Below are 23,033 nucleotides of genomic sequence, written 5' to 3' on the forward strand. Positions count from 1 at the left end.
CCTTCGAAAGAACACAGATAATTTTCTCCTCTGTCCTTGAAACAATCTGAGCATGTGCTCCCTCTCTAATGATCTCAATTCTGACAGGACATTGAACCCTAATTTTCCTCACTTTTTACAATTGGCAGAGAAAGTTTAAGAATACTTACATGAGAGAAACCCAGGCCAAATGTACATAGTAGTGAGGCCAGTGTTGAAAGTGCAGTAATTTTCAAATTGTAAGTAAAAAAGGAGATAAAGTGGCAAGTTGTTAAGTGAGAAAGTCACCCAAGAACTGCATTACCCTTGTAATCACAATTGAACACTTTGAATTCCTTTTTCTTTTCTTTTTTTTCCAGAGATCATCTCTATAGAGCACGCTTAGAGATGACAATGTGGAAGACAAGTATCTATTGAACCACACAGTGTTTTTCACTCCTCACTCATGTATCTATTCCTCCCCCGTGGTTCACAGCTTTTTAACACTTAAAACTGTGGCAAAAGGAACAATTTCTACTCCAATGAAGTGGTACAGTTAAGGTTTTCTAGTGAATCACTCCCACAGCTTTCCTTTCCTCACAGCCAGCAAACTCCAAGAACTAAGCTACACATCACATTAGGGCAGCTTTAAACAATGATACATTCATTTCTTTAAGTTTAGAAAAGAGTTAACAGCAATGAAAAGCATAAAAGATGCTTTAACGCATTTATTGAAAGTAATGTCAGAAGAATATTGTCATCAAGAAAAACAAAACTGGCATTACACAGTTTGGTTATGGAATCTTAGATCTCTTAACCAAGTACATAGATTACAGATTTTAAAAGGAAACGGATAAGGTCAACTAAGATACAGTGGCAATCAGTGAAGTGCAGTGGCAGAAAGAACAGGGCTTCTGGTCACATACATATAGTATTAGCAACACAGTATCAAGTATGGGAGTAGGTTTAATAATAAGTAAGAAAATAGCAATGCACATAAGCTACTATGGATAGCACAGTGAGGGCATAGTCAGTACAGATCCAAAGCCAATGCCCACCACAACTGTACAAGTTTATCTACCTCTATACTATGCAAACCACCATGAGGTGCATAGCAGAGGGCCTGCTAACTCCACAGATGATGCAGTGAATGAAAGAATGCAGGATGGGATAAAAGAAACTACCCAAGTCATTAAAGGAGATGAAAATTTGATTGCGACAGGAGACTGGAATTCAACAGAAATTGAGAAAAAAAAAAAGAGACAGAAAAATAGTGGGAATACATGGACTGGGAGATACGAATGATAAGAGGAGTTGCCTGGCAGAATTTCAGAGATCGTAATTTAATAATGCCAACACTTTGTTTAGAAAATGTGAAAGAAGGTTATACATATGGAAGAGACCTGGAGACACCAGAAAGTAACAGATTGATTACAGAATTGTAAGACACAGATTTCAAAACTAGATTTTAAACTACAAAACATTACCAACTGGAGATGTGATCACTGGCCATTCTTGGTTATAAATTGCGTATCATAACATAAGGAAATGCAGAAACATAGGAAATTAAGGAGATGATATCTGGATAAAATGAAGAAACCAATGCTGAATTTAAGTGATGAGAGTAGAAAATGTGAAAATGCACCAAATGGAGCATGTGAAATTGAACACAAAGTCTAAAAAGAAATTAACAAAGTGCAAAATGGCTGAACAGGAATGACTAGAGGACAAATGCAAGGCTTTAGAAGTATGCATGACTAGGGAAAATATAGACGATGCCTACAGGAAAATTAAAAAGAGGCATTTGGAGAAACAAAAAGCAGCTGTGTGAATATCAAGGGTTTGGATGGCGAGCCAGTATTAAGGAAAGAATGGAAAGGTGAAAGGTGGACATAATACATATAAGGGTTTACAAATGGAATGAAGTTCAAGACAATACTATAAAAAATTAAGAGAAAGCAGATGACAAAATGAGAGATATTATACTGTGGCAAAAAATTTGACAGAGCTCTGAAAGACCTAAGCCAAAATAAGTCCCTGGAGTAGACAACATTCTCTCAGAATTAATGAGATCCTTAGGGGATTCAGCCATTACACAACTATTCCACCTGATGTGCAAGATATATGTGACATATGAAATACACTCGGACTTCGATAAGAATATAATAATTCGAATTCCTAAGAATGCAGGTGCTACCAGGTGTAAATATTACCAACCATCTGTGTAATAACCCATGGTTGCAAAATACTGACGCAAATTATGTACAGAAGAGTGGTAAAACTGGGGAAAACTGGAATCAGGTGAGATCCATTTGGGGTTTGGAGAAATGCAGGAAAACACAAAGCAATACTGGTCTTACAACTTATCTTAGAAGATAGGTTAAAAAAGCATTTGCAGATTTAGAGAAAGTTTGTGACAATGTTGACTCAAATGCACTCTTTGAAATTATGAAGGTTGTAGGGATAAAATACAGAGAGTGAAAAATTACCTAGCTTTTACAGAAACCAGACTGCAGTTATAACAACTGAATGACATGAAGGGGAAGCAGTAGTTGGTTGAAGGCTCACCCCAATGTTATTCAATCTGCACATCAAGCAAGCAGTAAAGGAACCAAGCAGAAATTTGGAAAGGGAATCAAAGTTCAGAGAGACTGTTATGACATCCGACATTAGTAAAACAGAATGGATAGAGTCTTGAAAAAAAAGAGGCCATTAGATGAACATCAAGAAAGTAAAACAAGTTTAATAAAATGTAGTCAAACTATATCATACGCTGCTGAGGGAGGTAGATAAGGAAATGACATACTAAAATCAGTAAATGTGTTTTGCTGTTCCGGCAGCAAAAGAAACGATGACGGGTGATGTACTAGGGATATAAAATGCAAACTAATAATAGAAAATTAAAAAATTCTCCTTTGCTCCCATTACTACATGCTCAATTTACAATAATGGGGATAGGCTATAACCCTGTCTTACTCCTTTCCTACTTACTGCCCCCTTTCATGTCATATGCTGTCTGGTTTCTGTGTAAGTTGTTAACAATCTTCTGTCTCCACAACATTCCATTAGAACTACTTACAGCCTTGGGAGAGCCAGTCCTGATAAAACTCTACCATCTGGTGAGCAAGATGTATGAGACAGGCTAAATACCCTCAGACTTCAAGAAGAATATAATAATTCCAATCCCAAAGAAAGCAGGTGTCGACAGATGTGAAAATTATAGAACTATCAGTTTAATAAGTCACAGCTGCAAAATACTAACGCAAATTCTTTACAGACGAATGGAAAAACTGGTAGAAGCCGACCTCGGGGAAGATCCGTTTGGATTCCGTACAAATGTTGGAACACGTGGGGCAATACTGACCTTACGACTTATCTTAGAAGAAAGATTAAGGAAAGGCAAACCTACATTTCTAGCATTTGTAGACTTAGAGAAAGCTTTTGACAATGTTGACTGGAATACTGTCTTTCAAATTCTAAAGGTGGCAGGGGTGAAATACAGGGAGCAAAAGGCTATTTACAATTTGTACAGAAACCAGATGGCAGTTATAAGAGTCGAGGGGCATTAAAGGGAAGCAGTGGTTGGGAAGGGAGTGAGACAGGGTTGTAGCCTCTCCCTATTTGTTATTCAATCTGTATATTGAGCAAGCAGTAAAGGAAACAAAAGAAAAATTCGGAGTAGGTATTAAAATCCATGGAGAAGAAATAAAAACTTTGAGGTTCGCCGATGACATTGTAATTCTATCAGAGACAGCAAAGGACTTGGAAGAGCAGTTGAACGGAATGGACAGTGTCTTGAAAGGAGGATATAAGATGAACATCAACAAAAGCAAAACGAGGATAATGGAATGTAGTCGAATAAAGTCGGGTGATGCTGAGGGAATTAGATTAGGAAATGAGACACTTAAAGTAGTAAAGGAGTTTTGCTATTTGGGGAGCAAAATAACTGATGATGGTCGAAGTAGAGAAGATATAAAATGTAGACTGGCAATGGCAAGAAAAGCGTTTCTGGCAAGAGAAATTTGTTAACATCGAGTATAGATTTAAGTGTAAGGAAGTCGTTTCTGAAAGTATTTGTATGGAGTGTAGCCTTATGGAAGTGAAACATGGACGATAAATAGTTTGGACAAGAAGAGAATAGAAGCTTTCGAAATGTGGTGCTACAGAAGAATGCTGAAGATTAGATGGGTAGATCACATAACTAATGATGAAGTATTGAACAGAATTGGGGAGAAGAGGAGTTTGTGGCACAATTTGACAAAAAGAAGGGACCAGTTAGTAGGACATGTTCTGAGGCATCAAGGGATCACAAATTTAGCATTGGAGGGTAAAAATCATAGAGGGAGACCAAGAGATGAATACACTAAGCAGATTCAGAAGGATGTAGGTTGCATTAAGTACTGGGAGATGAAGAAGCTTGCACAGGGTAGGGTAGCATGGGCAGCTGCATCAAACCAGTCTCAGGACTGAAGATCACAACAACAACAACAACAACAGTTGGAAATTGGAAAATAAAGATCAGCACATGCCATTGATTTTTTTCGGAAAACCAACAATTACAGATACAGTGATCCACAACAACTCTTATCACAGAGCCACAAAGAAGCCTATTTTTTATCTTGTATTTAAAGCGAATATCCCATAAGTTGTTGTTCTTCTTGGCTTCTAAGGGAATTGAAGCTCCAGTGCAAATTTGTCATGTTGCCTCCAAATGCTTTTGTATTGTGTTACATCCTACCAATTATTTACACCCATCCTGTTGCATACTGTTTTAATTTCATTTACCCATGAACTCCTGGGTCACCCCCTTGGTCTGATGCCAAATTATTTCTCCATGAACGTTCTTGAAACTGTCTGATCCTCTTTTATTCTCACCAGAGGGGCTTCCCATTGAAGCATTCTGGAAATTATTATGCTCATTATTGTTGCTTATTGTGACAGCATGTGGATTACCCGGATGTGATGTGCTGACCCCACATCACCAGATCTCAACCGAATTGAACACATCTGGAGTGTGACTGAACATGGTGTCAAGAACTCATCACCCCCTCCCTGGAATTTACGGCGAAGACACTTCAGCTTGTAGTCTGCCTCATCACATCACATTTACAGTAGCTCTTTTCTTTAAGTAGAGCCCACCAAATTATTACCTTACAACTTAATCTAGACCTATTGTTTGTAGTGTGGGCTCTAATATTTTAATTTTCAAAGCATTTCAGATTATGATGCATGCTTTCTAACAGATGAAGATTTAATGCCAACTCTCTCCAGCGATCTACCAAGGCCCCATTGCTTCCATGACACAACCATGTCAAAGATGGTCATACCGGCTATTAGGTACGTGGTCTGTGTTCCGGCTGATGAGTGTACTTGTCAGTAGCGAATTTCTTTGAAAGCCATTTTGATAATACCTGCCTATATTTTCTGTGCATAGTTTCAAGTGGTTTAGCATTAATAAGATAAAATTTTATGGGCTACATTAATTAGTGACATTCCCTTACAGTTTCTGAAATCATCACTGGTTTTCTTTTTTATGTGTCCGGACTACTGATAATTCTTGCCATTCTGTTGGTTTTGTCTCAGTTTTCCAGATTACCTGTATTGAGTGATAGAAACATCTATGCAGTGCTTCCCTTCCAAATTTTAGCATCTCAGCTGGAATTTCATCACTCCCAGTTGCCTTCACATTTTCTAGGTGTTTTATACTTTCCAGTACCTCTTTTTGTGTCAGTTCTGGAATTTGGTCATTATTAGCGCTGCTGCTGTAATTTGTAATTGGTGATTCTATATCAGAACAGCTCAGTAGAATGTCAAAATGTTCCTTGTTTGTTGGTAACATTTTGCACGGTTCAATTAGCACATTGCCATCCTTATCTTTCATCACCTTACAATTGTAATTAAAACCTCTTAATTTTGTTGAATGCCCCAACATTTTCCTAATGTTGTTATTTTGATGATATGCATGAACAGATTCAGTCTGTTGTTTTAGGTATGTTTGTTTTTCTTATGATGTATTTTATTAGCCTGCTTTTGTACCTGCTAATACCTATCTATTTGCTTGTAGCCATTTTCTGCATAGTGTCATAACCTTGTATTCAACTTCCTCATATTCTTCATCAAACCACATCTTCCTGCCTTTCTTTACTGGAGCTGTGAGAGTGACTTCTTTTATTCTATTCCAGCACTGAAACAAACATTTCATAATGTTCTCCCATGCTACTTAAAATCTCAAATCAGTATGAAATTTCAACTTTGTATATCAGTATTTCTTCTGTCGCTATTTTGTTTTCCCAATCATCTCTGGTCACATTTCCAGGCCTGTATTTTGTTTTAGATGTTTCCTTCAACGTGATTCTCATTTTCATATTATTAGATCATAAAGTTACCCAATTTCCACTCCTCTATGTCTGTTATCTATGAGAACATCGTCAATCTGATCTACTGTTCCAGGCTTCTTTATGCACATGTTTATGAGGGAAGGCAGTGCTGCTAATAATCACGTCAGATGATGTAGCAAAATTTATCAGCCAGATGGCTTCATCTTTACTTTTCTCATACAAACTTTCATTTCGAAAAGCTGGTTTGGAAACATCCGCTTTTCCACTTTTGCATTAAAATCACCTATTACTATCTTGACAATATACTGTAACTGGATGTATAAAAATCTACTCACAAGCAGCAGCAGGAAAACACACACATAAACGAATGTTATAGCATTTCAAGCATTTGGAACCTTCCAGTAGGAGGGTTGAAGGGGAAGGAAGCAGAGTGAAGGAAAAGGACACAAGAGATTTAGGAAAAGGGCTAAGTTTTGGAAAAGTCATTCAGAACTGCAGGTTAGGGAAGACTTACTGGAGAGGATGAGGGGGAAAGACTGATTGTTGGGGACTGCACATCATCCAGCCTTGGCATTCAAGGCAAACAAATTTGCTCAGATGCAGACTCTTGTAGTCTTTACAGCAATACACCACCATTCTTGCCTCACCCTTCAATGAACATAACTGCCCCACCAGCCTAGTCCAAAGCACATTTCCCAGGCCATCCATCCAACCCTGGTACTGCTGATCTTGTCAGTCAGTATTATCCTGGTCTTGAATGCATTAATCAGCTACTTTGACAAGGCCATGGTTTGCTGAAATCAGGACCTGAAATGAGAACCATTCTGTCTGAGATTTTGCCCCCTGGCACACCTAGAATAGCTTTTCGTCACCCTCCCAGTCTCTGCAATATCCTTGTCAGATCCTATGATCCTTCTACATCCATCTCCCTACCCCATGGTTCTTACCCCTGTGACCATCCACACTGCAAGACTTGCCCTATGCACCTTTCTACTGCCACTTTATACCAGCCCTGCAATTGGCAAAAGATACTATCAAAGGAAGAGCCATCTGTGAAATGACACGTCATATACCAGCAGCTAAGTGAACACTGTTCAACCTTTTACATCAGCATGACTACCACTAAGTTATCAGTTAGAATGAATGAGCATAAGCATGTATACTGACAACACACAATATCCTATTTCAGAGCATGCTCTACAACATGACAGTCATGACCTCAGTGCTGCGACTGCTGTGTTCGGATGCGGGCTGAGTTGGCATCCCTTCACTCCCAGCTTCAAGCAGTGTTGGCTTCGGTCACACAGCTTGAGGCTGTTGCCAATGGGCATCACTGTGAGGGTCCGGATGGGGGTTTGTCGGGGACAGCCAGCTCGTCTCATGCATTCCCCCAATCGGACTACGGCTTTAGTTGTCCGGGATACTGCCCACATTGAGGCTGACCCCTCACCTGTGGTAGAGTGGGAGGTCATCTCGAGGTGTGGCAGGGGCGAAAGACATTCTGGAGGGCTGAACGGAAGGCCTCTCCAGTTTGTCTGACGAACCGGTTTCAGGCTCTGTCTCCAGCTGATACTGATCTTCAGTCGGACATGGCTGCTTGTCCTGTTCCAGAGGTTGCCCCTCAGTCTGCAAGAGCCAGGTGGTCACAGAGGGTGGGCTTACTGGTAGTTGGGAGCTCCAACGTCAGGTGCGTAATGGGACACCTTAGGGGTATGGCAGCAAGAGAGGGGAAGAAAACCAATGTGCATTCCGTGTGCATACCGGGGGGGGGGGGGGGGGGGGGGGAGTCATTCCAGATGTGGAAAGGGTCCTTCCAGGTGCCATGAAGGGTACAGGGTGCACCCATCTGCAGGTGGTCGCCCATGTTGGCACCAATGATATGTGTCGCTATGGATCGGAGGAAATCCTCTCTGGCTTCCAGCAGCTATCTGATTTGGTGAAGACTGCCAGTCTCGCTATTGGGATGAAAGCAGAGCGCACCATCTGCAGCATCATCGACAGGACTGACTGCGGACCTTTGGTACAGAGCTGAGTGGAGAGTCTGAATCAGAGGCTGAGATGGTTCTGCGACTGTGTGGGCTGCAGATTCCTCGACTTGTGTCATAGGGTGGTGGGCTTTCAGGTTCCGCTGGATAGGTCAGGAGTCCACTACACACAGCAGGTGGCTACACAGGTAGCAGGGGTTGTGTGGTGTGGACTGGGCGGTTTTTAGGTTAGATGGCCTTGGGCAAGTACAGAAAGGGCAACAGCCTCAAAGGGTGCGGGGCAAAGTCAGGACACGCGGGGACCAAGCAGCAATCGGTATTGTAATTGTAAACTGTCGAAGCTGCATTGGTAAAGTACCAGAATTTCAAGTGCTGATAGAAAGCACCAAAGCTGAAATCATTATAGGTACGGAACCTGGCTGAATCCAGAGATCAATTCTGCTGAAATTTTTACAAAGGCACAGACAGTGTTTAGAAAGGTTACATCGCATGCAAACGGTGGTGGCGTGTTTGTCGCTGTTAGTAGTAGTTTATCCTGTAGTGAAGTAGAAGTGGATAGTTCCTGTGAATTATTATGGGTGGAGGTTATACTCAACAATCGAGCTAGGTTAACAATTGGCTCCTTTTACCGACCTCCCAACTCAGCAGCATTAGTGGTAGAACAACTGAGAATAAATCTGGAATACATTTCACATAAATTTTCTCAGCATGTTATAGTCTTAGGTGGAGATTTCAATTTACCAGATATATACTGGGACACTCAGATGTTTAAGATGGGTGGTAGGGACAGAGCATCAAATGACATTATACTGAGTGCACTATCCGAAAATTACTTCGAGCAATTAAACAGAGAACCGACTCGTGGAGATAACATCTTGGACTTACTGATAACAAACAGACCCAAACTTTTCGACTCTGTAAGCACAGAACAGGGAATCAGTGATCATAAAGCTGTTGCAGCATCCCTGAATATGGAAGTAAATAGGAATATAAAAAAAGGGAGGAAGGTTTATCTGTTTAGCAAGAGTAATAGAAGGCAGATTTCAGACTACCTAACAGATCAAAACGAAAATTTCTGTTCTGACACTGACAATGTTGACTGTTTATGGAAAAAGTTCAAGGCAATCGTAAAATGTGTTTTAGACAGGTACGTGCTGAGTAAACTGTGAGGGACGGGAAAAACCCACCGTGGTTCAACAACAAAGTTAGGAAACTACTGTGAAAGCAAAGAGAGCTTCACTGCAAACCTCTCAGACAAACAGAAGCTAAACGATGTCACAGTTAGCATAAGGAGGGCTATGCGTGAAGCGTTCAGTGAATTCAAAAGTAAAATTCTATGTATCGACTTGACAGAAAATCCTAGGAAGTTCTGGTCTTACATTAAATCAGTAAGTGGCTCAAAACAGCATATCCAGACACTCCGAGATGATGATTGCATTGAAACAGAGCATGACACGCATAAAGCTGAAATACTAAACACCTTTTTCCAAAGCTGTTTCACAGAGGAAGACTGCATTGCAGTTCCTTCTCTAAATCCTCGCACAAACGAAAAAATGGCTGACATCAAAATAAGTATCCAAGGAATAGAAAAGCAACTGAAATCACTCAACAGAGGAAAGTCCATTGGACCTGACGGGATACCAATTCAATTCTACAGAGTACACAAAAGAACTTGCCCCCCTTCTAACAGCCATGTACCACAAGTCTCTACAGGAACGGAAGGTTCCAAATGACTGGAAAAGAGCACAGGTAGTCCCAGTCTTCAAGAAGGGTCATCGAGCAGATGCACAAAACTGTAGACCTATATCTCTGACATCGATCTATTGTAGAATTTTAGAACATGTTTTTTGCTCGCGTATCATGTCATTTCTGGAAACCCAGAATCTACTCTGTAGGAATCAACATGGATTATGGAAACAGCGATCGTGTGAGACCCAACTCGCTTTATGTGTTCACGAGATCCAGGAAATATTAGATACAGGCTCCCAGGCAGATGGCATTTTCCTTGACTTCCGGAAGGCGTTCGAGACAGTTCCGCACTGCCGCCTGATAAACAAAGTAAGAGCCTACGGAATATCAGACCAGCTGTGTGGCTGGATTTTAGAGTTTTTAGCAAACAGAACATAGCATGTTGTTCTCAATGGAGAGACATCTACAGACGTTTAAGTAACCTCTGGTGTGCCACAGGGGACTGTTATGGGACCATTGCTTTTCACAATATATATAAATGACCTAGTAGATAGTGTCGGAAGTTCCATGCGGCTTTTCGCGGATGATGCTGTAGTATACAGAGAAGTTGCAGCATTAGAAAATTGTAGCGAAATGCAGGAAGATCTGCAGCGGATAGGCACTTGGTGCAGGGAGTGGCAACTGACCCTTAAAATAGACAAATGTAATGTATTGTGAATACATAGAAAGAAGGACCCTTTAGTGTATGATTATATGATAGCGGAACAAACACTGGTAGCAGTTACTTCTGTAAAATATCTGGAAGTATGCGTGCGGAACGATTTGAAGTGGAATAATCATATAAAATTAATTGTTGGTAAGGCGGGTGCCAGGTTGAGATTCATTGGGAGAGTCCTTAGAAAATTTAGTCCATCAACAAAGGAGGTGGCTTACAAAACACTCGTTCGACCTATACTTGAGCGCTGCTCATCAGTGTGGGATCCGTACCAGGCTGGGTTGAGAGAGGAGATAGAGAAGATCCAAAGAAGAGCGGCACATTTCGTCACAGGGTTATTTGGTAAGCGTGATAGCGTTACGGAGATGTTTAGCAAACTCAAGTGGCAGACTCTGCAGGAGAGGCGCTCTGCATCATGGTGTAGCTTGCTGTCCAGGTTTCAAGAGGGTGTGTTTCTGGATGAGGTATCAAATATATTGCTTCCCCCTACTTTTACCTCCCGAGGAGATCACAAATGTCAAATTAGATAGATTCGAGCATGCACGGAGGCTTTCCGGCAGTCGTTCTTCCAGTGAACCATACACGACTGGAACAGGAAAGGGAGCTAATGACAGTGGCACGTTAAGTGCCCTCCACCACAAACTGTTGGGTGGCTTGCGAAGTATGAATGTAGATGTAGATGTAGTGCCTGTTTCACCACACACACTACCTGGATTCTCCCCCCCAGACACCAGTTTCTCAGAACTCTGCAGGTGGGAACTGGCACTACAACATGTCCTTGGTTCTCGCCACCCACCTGCCCTTCATTTACCTTAATTTCTTCTGTCTCGGCATTTCTTCACAGTAACTACTCCTTTCTTCACTCTGTTTTAGTTTCCTACATCTTTTATTTTCTGATCTGTCTATTTTTTGCTGTTCCCCTTCCACCTGCATTTCATAAAATGCACTTAGCTTTTCGCTCTCATTAATTTATACATGTAGTTTTTGGAATAATCTCTGCCTTCCATATTACCCTTTCTTCCACCTTTAAAATCTCAGGTTTTCAAATCTTGCCTGGCACAGTCCCCAATAACCAGCCTTTCCCTCTCATCCTGTCCAGTATGTCTCCCCTGACCTGCAGTTCTGAACGTCTTTTCCAAAATCTACCCCTTTTTACAAACCTCTCCAGTCCTTTTCCTTCACTCCTCTTCCTTCCCCTTCAACCCGTCTTCCAGACGAAGGAGCCACTGGTTCCAAAAGCTTGCAATAATATAACCTTCTTTTATAAGTACACTTTCCTGCCACCACTTGGTGAGTAGATTTTTATCCATCTGATTAGATTATATTGTCAAAAATTGATTATTTTCATTGTTCTATTACTATCTTGACATCATATTCTAATGTTTTGTTCCACAAGTCCGACAGGTTTTCATAGCAGTCTTCCCTTACTGCATCATTGTAGGTTATGTTGCAATATTAAAAACAAATGTTATTTACCAACTATCTGAATTGTTTTTATGCAAAAAGAGATATTTAAAACGATAGTTTGTGCAATCAGCACGTGTTGTACATAGGGGCAGTAGTGATGCAATTGAGGAGGCAATGAAAAAGGAAATGATGTCATTGTAGATGTTGATATAGATGTATACAATATCTGTAAAATATGGTCCAACTCAACCCTCCAATACCACTCAAATTAAGAGTACTTTTTTGCTAAGTAGTTTAATTTGCTGTTCAGCAGGATACCATCAAAGGAAAGACATTACAACTAAGTAACGAAAAGTTACGAGATTGTTGCTCAAGGAAACATATCAACAAGACACCTTCCTTTAAGCTTATTGGTTGGGGTGCATTAGCTGTACTTACTCCAGGTTCAACATCAATAGCAGTCTTCGGCCCAAGGTTTATTACACGGCCATCCCTCTTCAACATTAAGTTGAGACCTTTTTCACCTGCACTGCCACCTGAGAGAAATCCCAAACAAATAGACAAATTTAAGATCACATACTTTCTATGCACCCTTGAGATAAAATACTGCATAGATAAAAATGCCACAATTTTTAGAATAACAAAAAGCTCTTAGTATTATGAGTATTGGCACTGATTTCAAAATTCTGAATCAATTGTTTGCATACTGAACTTTTATCATTTTGAGTCAGGTTTTTGTGTGGTTTATCCAAATTGCTCTGGGCAAGTACCAGGTTGTTCCTACTAGAAGGTCAGGGCTGACTATCTGTGCAAATTGGCAAACTACATCTGTAAGTATGTAAATTTTTTTAATCCAATATCCTCGTAAAAGTGGTCCACAGATGAATAAAAATGCTAATATTTGTACTACACTGATCAACACATTTAACATAAAAGATGCATCACCTTGAGAAAAATCGTGCTACACTAAAGTATGATTAAAATATCTTTGTTAATGCTAAGTAATTTTAATACTAACTAAATTGCAGCTCCTAATATTCCTCAGCTTCCGATAATGGAGATGATCTAAACAATTGGTCTGACGGATTCTCTTGAAGAATGATAGTCACATACTATGAGTCATATTCAATTTAACTGTGTTTTCAGAACATTTGCTGAAATTTCAAATAACTCATTAATTTCCTTTGCCTATAGAGAAGGTATGAATCAAACTCTGAACATTTGTTTCCAACTGAGTGCGGCATAAGTTACCTTTTTATTTAATCAATATTACGCGAAGATGAGAAAGATATTTATTCTGTGACTGTGGTAGATTCCCATCTTCAAATCATTGTATGTCTAGAGTTGGAGACATAGCCAGTTGGGCACCCACGTGACCATATCTCACATTTTCTCCCTTCAATAATTAGCATTTTTTCCAAAATTCATTTTATTTCTAAGATAGACATTTTGTAACATGCAGCAGACACATGAAAAATTCAAATTCATAGTCAGGCTTAGTTCAATGTAACTTTATTACTAATATCTTTCATATGATTATTCTGAATAGAATGGTATAATTAGTTTGGCTACAGAGCATATTAATTATAAAAATCACTAACTGAAAATTATCATGCAGTACAATTGCAAATTTGGGGTGATCTAGGAGACCTATTGCAGTATAAGGACCTATACCATTCTTAAGTGCAATATTCCAGCTTCACAGTAACACAGTATTTTTCTTGAAATTAGTAACTTCCCACGTTAAACAAATTTGACATTCAGAGAGGCTGCCACTTTTCAATGTAAATTCTGGTGTAACTATTATGAGATTCCAAACTTTGACTACATACTTTTGTCCCCCCCCCCCCTTTTTTGTGTACAAAATGACAGAACACTGACTGATTACATCACTAATTAATCAATAATGTCATGTAATTCAATCTTATTTGCAATATGGTGTTCATTCATGTAAATGAGCAGATTCACATACCAGTAGAAAAACACTGTCCATGTATTTTTAAGATCACATTAGTTCTTTTACTTCATTTAAGACAGTAAATCCTGACCCAGCCAAATTTTAAAACATTATGTCATTTTCAAAATAACAGTCTATTTTCATGCCCCTCTTTATAAGACCAACAACTACCATGAAAGGGTTAGTTCTCCATAAGTCTGCAGTGAGTTTGTAATGGAGTAACACCTATGTTTGCCTATACGAAAAATATACCACTGTCAGTTCAGTTCATCAAACCAAAAAAGTGTACTGCCTTCACAATGTGTTACATATCCTGTCACTTATTATTCCACAATTAAGTGAATAATTATCAATAATTAATTTGCCTGTGAAATGGTAATGACTCTGATACAATGCATGAAGCTTTAATAATCAACTTGGACAATGAGGTTAGGCCACGAACAACAATGCACATTTTGTTCATTAGCTCAAAAGGAGAGTGTACCGAGTGATCTAATAAGTGACTATTTTGACTGCTAATTTGCAGCATGAAGACATTTGTGATTAATTAAATTGATGTTAGCTTACTGCACTCTTACTGTATTGTAAGACAAATGTACTACAATATGTAACTACATCTTTCTCTGTACTATGTTGGATTGTTTAAGAGACCAGAACTGGCCATTAACAGTAGTTCAGAGCACATAAAGGTGTTGTTAAAATGTCTTAACTTCAACTTTTGGTGAGGACTACATTACTGACAATAGCCTGTGTGCAGGTTGGTTGATTGTTTAAAACAGGGGTGGGGGGAGGGGGGAAGGGACCAAATTACAAGGTCATCTGTCCCTTGTTCCTAACAAAGCAATGCCACAAGTGCGAAAATAAAACAGACGAGACATATAACACAAAACAGAAAGAAAGGAAAAGCCACAAGAACAAAGAAAAGGCAACTGAGCCGCGCGTGGCTCGTGTTCGTGCCATATCTCATTTGACATCCTGTTTTTACTGTACTACCACCACCTCATTTTGTTAATTTCAATTACTGGTGTCACTGAGTTGCCACCTAGCCTGCACGTGAGCGGCAACAGCAGCGCTTATCGATATAAGCCCTGGCGTATTATCTTTGCTGACTGCTATTATTTCCCAGTTGTCGTGTGTCTGGAGTTAGTTCGGATCTGCCAGTAAGTTGGGAGGCGCTAACAGTGCAGTTCGGACCTGGCAGTGTTTGACTTAGGATGCGGCAGAAGTTCAGTCAGGGCGCAGCTACAGTGAGGTCCGGACAGCCATGACTCACCCCACAGTTGCCGATACATATCACTTGAGTGTAGACTACCTCCGTTGGTCGTCGGTCGGTCGTCTTTTCGGACAACATGTATGTTGGCTGGCGATCGCTTACGGGTTGCCTGCATGGACTGACTCATGATTCGTCAGTGTTATTTCCCAGTCACTGCTAGTAGTATCGTCTAGTCCTTCGTGCAAGTGTTCGTGAAACTGTGTGTAGCTTGTGATGTCAACTGCTCAGTTATTTTAGTGCTGTCTCCATGCTGGTGTGTGGGAGTCGGTTGGTTGGTGTGGAGCAGCGAGGAAATCTCCGCGGGGAGTAGTTTGGCTGGGCCCACTGGCGGTCTCTATGCAGTGTCAGAGTGTGTGGGGCTGTTCCCATTGCTACGAGGTCCGTGGCTGACCAACCCTGTACACGAAAGTTGAGTTTGCATTTAATTTACCAGCAAGTCAAGACCATTCACATTGTGCTGCTAGGTTCCCATTGTTGGCTGTTGGGACATTCCAGTGAGCAACAACATGTGTGATTGAGTTGGCGAAGGTTTAGCCACCGTCCGGTGAAGTCTAACTGTATTTGGTTATTTGCAATTGAAGTGCACCAACGGAATTTTCTGCCCTGTTGTCGCTAACTCCCGGCTACCCGCCTGGCTGCTGACGTAAATTCAGGCAGTGTCCTTTCCTCACTGGGTTGTCACTATCCAGCACGGTGTGTAGTTTGACAGCTTAATGTATGCTTGGTTGTGGGTGTCCATGCCTTTTACGTTTTGCACTGAACTCCCAGTTGTGTGCTGGTCGAGTGGAGCACAAGCTACCCTGTCAGTGGGTCCACTGACAGTCTGTTGGTTGGGTTGTCATCAGATCGAGAATGGTTGGGCCGACTGCCTGTCTCACCTAAATGAACGTTAGTATTTCAAGTGCTGGCTGACCCCCGAAACTTATGAGCGCTGTTAGCTGCACTTCCTTTTCTTATTTTCTGTTGTGTGTATTTGTATGGCTCATAGCCAATGGTTTTGAATTAAAGTTGAATCATTTTTCTTGGTGTTTTAAGTCATGGGCCTTCATCTGTTTTAAATTTAAGGTTCCTTGCTTGTCAAGTGTTAGATTGTTTGGGGCCTTCAGCCTAATTTAAGATAAGGCTTTTTTGTTTAAATTTATTTTACATTGAGTTTTGTGTCATGTGGCCTTCAGCCATTTTTAAATTAAGGATCTTTGTCTTTCGAGCATCAGACTGTTTGGGGCCTTCAGCCTAATTGAAGATACAGCTTTCTGCCTTGCGGTTTTCTTTTTACCTTGGGCCTTCAGCTATCTTTAAATTAAGGTTGTTGCTTTTCAAGCCTTAGATTAATTAAAGTGGTTGTGCCCTTAAAGCATAAGGCAGAGTGGTGTACTCAGCCAATAACTAAGTTCAAGAATTTGTCCTGTAATGTTTGGTCAAATAAATAAAGTTGTGTGTTCGAGTGTAACTGACAGCCGCTCATTTTGGCCCCTTTCCACAATTCCAACTACCTGTCCTGTCCTGCGGGTTTAGCAAGGTGTATCAGCAACAAACATTAAAAAGAACAAAAGAGGGCAAGAAAACAACAGAGAGATGCTAGAAACAGAAGAGAGTAAAACAAGAAAGCAGATTATAGTGGCTGGCCGACCACAAGAATAAAAAGGAAAGGCCAGCCACTTTGCAACACATTAAAAACTCCACCCCAACACACTAGGGTGGAGGACATGCACTAAAACTCAGGTCCAATAATAAAACCCGCCCTCCCAAATAAAACGTAAAACTAAATCAGCCAATGAGGTGTTGTCAGATAAAATGAGCGGCAACGAGCCCGGTAACCCAAGATTTCGTCGTTGGGCAGTCGAAGTGGGACAGTGCACCAGAATATGGGCCACTGTCAACAGGGCGCCGCACCGACACTGAGGCGGATCTTCATGGCACAAAATGTAACTGTGGGTTGCCAAGCATGGCCAATGCGGAGCCAGCAGAGGACAACTGATTCCCTGCGAGAAGCCCACATGGAAGACTTCCACACATTCATCGTCTCCTTAATGACATGCAGTTTGTTGTGCGTACTGTTATGCCATTCTGTCTCCCAAAGCCGTAAAACTCTCCAGCATACGTCAGAACGCAGGTCAGGTTCAGAGATGTCCATCTCCAGAAGTGGTTTCCGTGTAGCCTGTTTGGCCAGCCTGTCGCAAGTTCATTGCCTGGGATGCCGAAGTGTCCTGGGGTCCACACAGATGGAACCAGTCCCGGGGCATAGATGGACTCCTGGGCGGACGCCACCAAAGTATGGTGAGGGTAGCACTGGTCGATAGCTTGCAGGCTGCTCAAGGAGTCAGTACACAGAAGAAAAGATTCCTTGGAGCATGAATGGATATACTGAAGTGCATGAGATATGGCCACCAGCTCTGCAGTGAATAAATGCAACCACTGGGCAAGGAAGGCTGTTCAATATGGCCTCTGTGGATCAGCGATCGAGCCATCGCAGAGTCCTTATGGCCACGCAAAACGTCCCGGCGAATATTTGGCCTACAGCTACACCATGGAGATGTACGTGAATGGACCTCGAGTAGAGGTGGTGAAGGGAAGGACTCCAGTTCAGACACAAGCGATCGCATGCGAACCACAATCATTAGCCCTGACCTGGCTCGCCTATTTGGGAGGTGAACCGCCAAGGTTGGGAAACGAAGACGGTAATTAGGATGTCTAGGAGAGCAATGAATGTGTGCAACATAACTGGTGAGCAGTTGTGCATGTCTGATCTTCAATACAGGGACTACAGCCTCCACCAGTATGCTTGTCACCGGACTCATTCTAAAAGCTCCTGTCGCTAGTCTAACTCCACAACGGTGCAATGGGTCGGGCAAATGCAATGCTGAGGGTGCCGCCGAACCATAAATCACACTCCCATAGTCAAGGCGGGATTGAACGAGGGCTCTGTAGAGCTGCAGCAGCATGGAGCAATCTCCACCCCTGTAGGTGTTGCTCAGTCAATGGAGGGCATTGAGGTGCTGCCAACACTTCCATTTGAGCTGACACCGGGGCAGTGACAGGGAGTTGGGGAATTGGTCACTACCACACAGGTCGTCATGTACTCTCCAGTGGATGGATTGGAGAAGTCCTGGGCTGCAATTTGATAAATCAATGGCCGAGTAACTACCATGAGCCACAATGAAATGTGTGGCGGCCCCAGAATTTATAAATCAATGGCCGAGTAACTACCATGAGCCACAATTAAATGTGTGGCAGCCCCAGTATTTAAGAGGCAGAGATCGAACTGAGACAGTAAAGTTTTGACATCTCTGCCTCACCTAGTAAGCACAGTGCCACTGCACAAGGGATTGTGGGCATTAAAATCTCCCAAAAGTAGGAAAGGTTTAGGGAATTGATCAATCAGTGCTGCTAATACACTCAGGGGTACTGCACCATCTGGAGGAAGATATAAATTGCAGACAGTTATTTCCTGTGTTGTCCTTATTCTGACAGCCACAGCTTCAAGAGGGGTTTGAAGGGGCACAATGTTACTACAGACTGAGTTTAGGACATAAACGCGAACTCCACCTGATACTCAATTATAGTCGTTACAGTTCCTGTAATATCCCTTATAACCGTGGAGTGCAGGGGTCCATATTGCTGGGAACCAGGTTTCCTGGAGGGCAATGCAGATAGCAGGTGTAAAGCTTAACAGTTACCGTAGCTCAACCAGGTGGTGGAGAAAACTGCCGCAATTCCACTGGAGGACAACTTCATCGTGAGACTGGGGAAGCATGGGACATTCAATGAGGCTGTTTATGACTCAGAGCCACCTGCTGCCACCGAATTATTGCCTGAGCAGTCTATATCCATTGTGTCCGAGGGTCTGGTGAGATCCTCAGCAGACGCTAGGATCTCCACCCCCATCCTCAGCCACAGAGCTTGTAGGTAGCGGTGGTGTGGGTGCCACCTCAATTTCCTTGGTCTTGGGGGTCTTCTTTTTGGATTTCTCTTGTTGCTCCTTGGGTTTCCCTGTCTGGGAGGACTTCACTGGCTTGGTCTCCAGGACTGAGGATGAGCGTAAAGCCCTACGACCAGCTGCTTTTGAGCTCTTTAGCCACTGGCAGGTGTCATCTTTCCCACTAGCAGAAACCTGGGAAGGGAGTGACCCAAAGGGACCCCTTCTTAGCGAGAGACCCAAATTAGGTGGTGCAGGAGGAACAGGGAGGGAAATGCCCCCCCACCACCAAGGAGGCAGGTGTAGTCTTCAGGCTTTGAGAGGTGACTAGGGTTGGCAGAGCTGATGGTGCCAGAACTGTTGTAGCGGCAGTGTAAGACGATGTCATACATACAGGATGCAGGCGTTCAAATTTTCTCTCAGCCTCAGTGTAGGTCAGTTGGTCCAGGGTCTTGTACTCCTTGATTTTCCTTTCTTTCTGGAGAATCCCGCAGTCTGGTGAGCAAGGTGAATGGTGCTCTCCGCAACTGACACAGATGGAAGGCGGGGCACATGCAGTATTGGGATGTAATGAGCGTCCCCAATCTTGACATGTGATGCAGGAAGTACAGTGGGAAGACATATGGCAGAACTTCCAGCACTTAAAGCACCACATTGGTGGAGGGATATAGAGCTTTACATCACAGCAGTAGACCATCACCTTGACCTTCTCGGGCAATGTACCACCCTCAAATGCCAAGATGAAGGTACCGGTGGCAAACTAATTATACCTCAGACCCCTGTGGGCACGCTGCACAAAATTTACACCTTGCCACCCTAAATTGGTGCACAGCTCATCCTCAGACTGCAAAAGAAGGTTCCTGTGAAATATGCTGCCCTGGACCATATTTAAGCTCTTATGGGGTGTGATGGTTACAGAAACATCCCCCAGCTTGTCACAAGCGAGTAACGTCTGTGACTGGGCAGAGGATGCTGTTTTGATCAAGGCTGACCCAGATCTCACTTTGGACAATCCACCCACCTCCCCAAACTTGTCCTCTAAATGCTCAACAAAAAACTGAGGCTTCATCATCATGAAAGATTCCCTATCAGCTCTCTAAAAAACAAGGTACTGGGGCAAATAAGATCCGCTGCCATCCTTAGCCTGATGTTCCTCCCATGTTGTGGCCAGGGAGGGAAACAATTTGGGGTCCTATTTCTGTGCACTGAATTGAGCTTATAAATGCTTAGAGACTGCTGGTGTTTCACCGCCAGCAAGATATAATGGACTACACTTCATTGTGTGTCAACCACTCTGATGCCACCCCCTCCAACTAGGGGCCCTCCCCACGAGTGCCACCCAGCCGCAGCAAAGGCCACCTGGCAGGATGGCCATTGCCTTGAGTCCCAATGCCCCAGGGGGATGGGCATCTACCCCTTGGCATATGTGGGGAGTTAACAGTGCAGGCATCAGCAGAGCAATCCCTGTGTAGTCACGGGGCTACAACCAACAGGGTACATGGCAGCCCCACCACAACGGACTGGCTACCATGCTGGATATCAGGTGCAAAGAAATCCATAGTCCTTGTCGATGCAGAAAGCGACACTGCATAGTGCATGGTGGAAAACGCACCCAGGAAGGTGTCCTCACCCAAGAGATGGAGAATGTACAGGACTGCAATGCCAAGATGAGAAAGTGGGCTAAAGATCTCAATGCACGATGTACATGACGTACCATGTAAGGCGCCCTTCCCCAATTGGCTCGCTCTTCAGGAAAATTTTGAAGAGTGGAGGTCAAACCCTACAGGTGACCATCACAGAAAGGCCAAATTGTGTGAAACTCCTTTTAGTTGCCTCTTACAACACGCAGGAATACCTCGGGCCTATTCCTACCCCCAGACCTGCGGCGGCGGGGGGGGGGGGGGGGGGGGGAGTGCAGGTAAATCTGCTAGGCTACAAGTGGAGGAACTTTTATTATCACAGGAAGTGGTTAGAATACACAGTCAGATCACAAATTTAGGGGTCCAATAAGACTCTATGTACAGGATATTTTGCTATGGCTTGGCTGGGGGTTTTTATGTTAGCCCCGCTATTACAGGGTGTATATGGCGACAAGGGAAAAAAATTCCCGCATTTTTCCTGGATATCCCGTTTAAAAAATATGCTTTTTCCTGAGTGAAAATACACTTTTTCCGTGCTAAGTGACAGTAGGTTTTCTGCAGATTTTCCCTCGAAACTGTAAAACTTATCAATCCTTTGAATGGTTAAAGTTTTATACACTCGCATAGAACTTCCCAGAAAAAAAGAAAAGAAAATACTGGGGAGTGAATTTTGGAAAGACTTTTAATGAAAAAAAAGGAGAGAAGTTTTGGAAAGACCTTTGATTTGCAGCAACATATACACTGCATATCATCATATTATGAAAGTATAAATTTGAATTGCACCAAGCACAACGCGTTAGTTTCCAGAGCGTTGAAACCGAGGTTGTGATGTCCTTTTGTAAGCCAATCATATCTCATGCCACATGATCTCGCCAGCCAACGACAGCAGATATTCAGAGGTTGTGATGTCCTTTTGTAAGCCAATCATATCACATGCCACATGATCTCGCCAGCCAATGACAGCAGATATTCAGAGCAAAGGACACATGTTATTCTCAGCCAATAGCAAGATCACTGGTTACGTAGCACGAAAACACAAAGAGGAAAAGTTAACGGTTTACATTAATGTACACAGTATAGCTACAAGAAAAGCTTTTCGAACCACCGTTTGCAATACTACCCGGAGACTGTTAGAAATAGGTTCGATTTACCAGTTGCCAGAGCGCTCCACAAAACAGGCATTATTGTGCGTGTGCAGCTGCAGTGGTGTTGGAAGCCTGCATGTTCGTATGCGATAAAGCACTAAGAGAGCTTACATTACGCCATAAAAGAAACAGGGCATCAGAGGATACTCCCAAAAGCATCGGAATTTCGTAAACCATCCTAAAATGCATAATTCAGCTTGAAGTGCACATTGGTTTTTTTCCAGATTCACAGTGAAGTAGGTCCCATCTGATATTAAGCTTTTCAGTGTGGTTTTTGGGATGTAAATTTTCTCGGAGTACCAGTACTCTACGATATCATTTTTGGTTCTTCATTATGGCATAATGCCATACATGGCAGAGGATGATAACGTGCACTTGAAATTCAGCTAACAGTAGGAACTAGCCAATACTATGGAATGAAACACTTCGTTTCAAATAAAATGACTGCCCCAGCGGAAAGATTAATAAACCCAAATTTCTTTAGCAAACTTGCAAAAGCAGCTTCACTGTTCTACAAGATGATTAATGCTTGACTGCCAACAATTTGGAAATAAAATAAAATCAGAAAACTGAAACTAATAATATATTTTTGCCCTCCATAATTATATGAATGTATTTTAATTCACTTGATAGCTCCCGCCCACAGAAATCTGTTTTGTTTTCAATTGACGTGGGAGCTGTAAATGAAGAGAAGCAGCAAAATCACTTAACGCAAACACGGGTCAAGAAGAGACTAACCCCCTCCCTACAACAACTCGCACAACTCTGCGCATGCGCGTATCTGGCAGCTAGGGCTCACGAGAAAAATTTTTCTCGTTAGCATCTGGCTGCTTGCTGCTACTGCCAATACAGCTAACAGCCACACTTCAAGTAGCGGGAAACGAGAGAAGGTACTGCTCATACGCGAGTCAACAGCACATGTGCATCAGCCCACTGGAACTGGTCAAACGAACCTAGTGTGAACAGTTGTGATGTCATGCTCATAGCAAGCAGTTTATTGTTACGAAGAA

General features: G+C 42.3%; 1 protein-coding gene across 2 annotated transcripts in view; it reads right to left on the reverse strand.

The window, feature by feature from the left end:
• LOC124619376 (5-oxoprolinase) overlaps positions 1–23,033 on the reverse strand; it is a 204,989-nt gene that overhangs the window by 21,089 nt on the left and 160,867 nt on the right. For both annotated transcript variants that reach the window (XM_047145702.1, XM_047145701.1), the window contains exon 19: positions 12,531–12,628. In XM_047145702.1, coding sequence (XP_047001658.1) covers positions 12,531–12,628 — 98 coding nt within the window. The remainder of the gene's footprint in view (positions 1–12,530; positions 12,629–23,033) is intronic.

Source organism: Schistocerca americana, chromosome 6 (assembly GCF_021461395.2).
Source record: "Schistocerca americana isolate TAMUIC-IGC-003095 chromosome 6, iqSchAmer2.1, whole genome shotgun sequence".
Taxonomy (NCBI): Eukaryota; Metazoa; Arthropoda; class Insecta; order Orthoptera; family Acrididae; genus Schistocerca; species Schistocerca americana.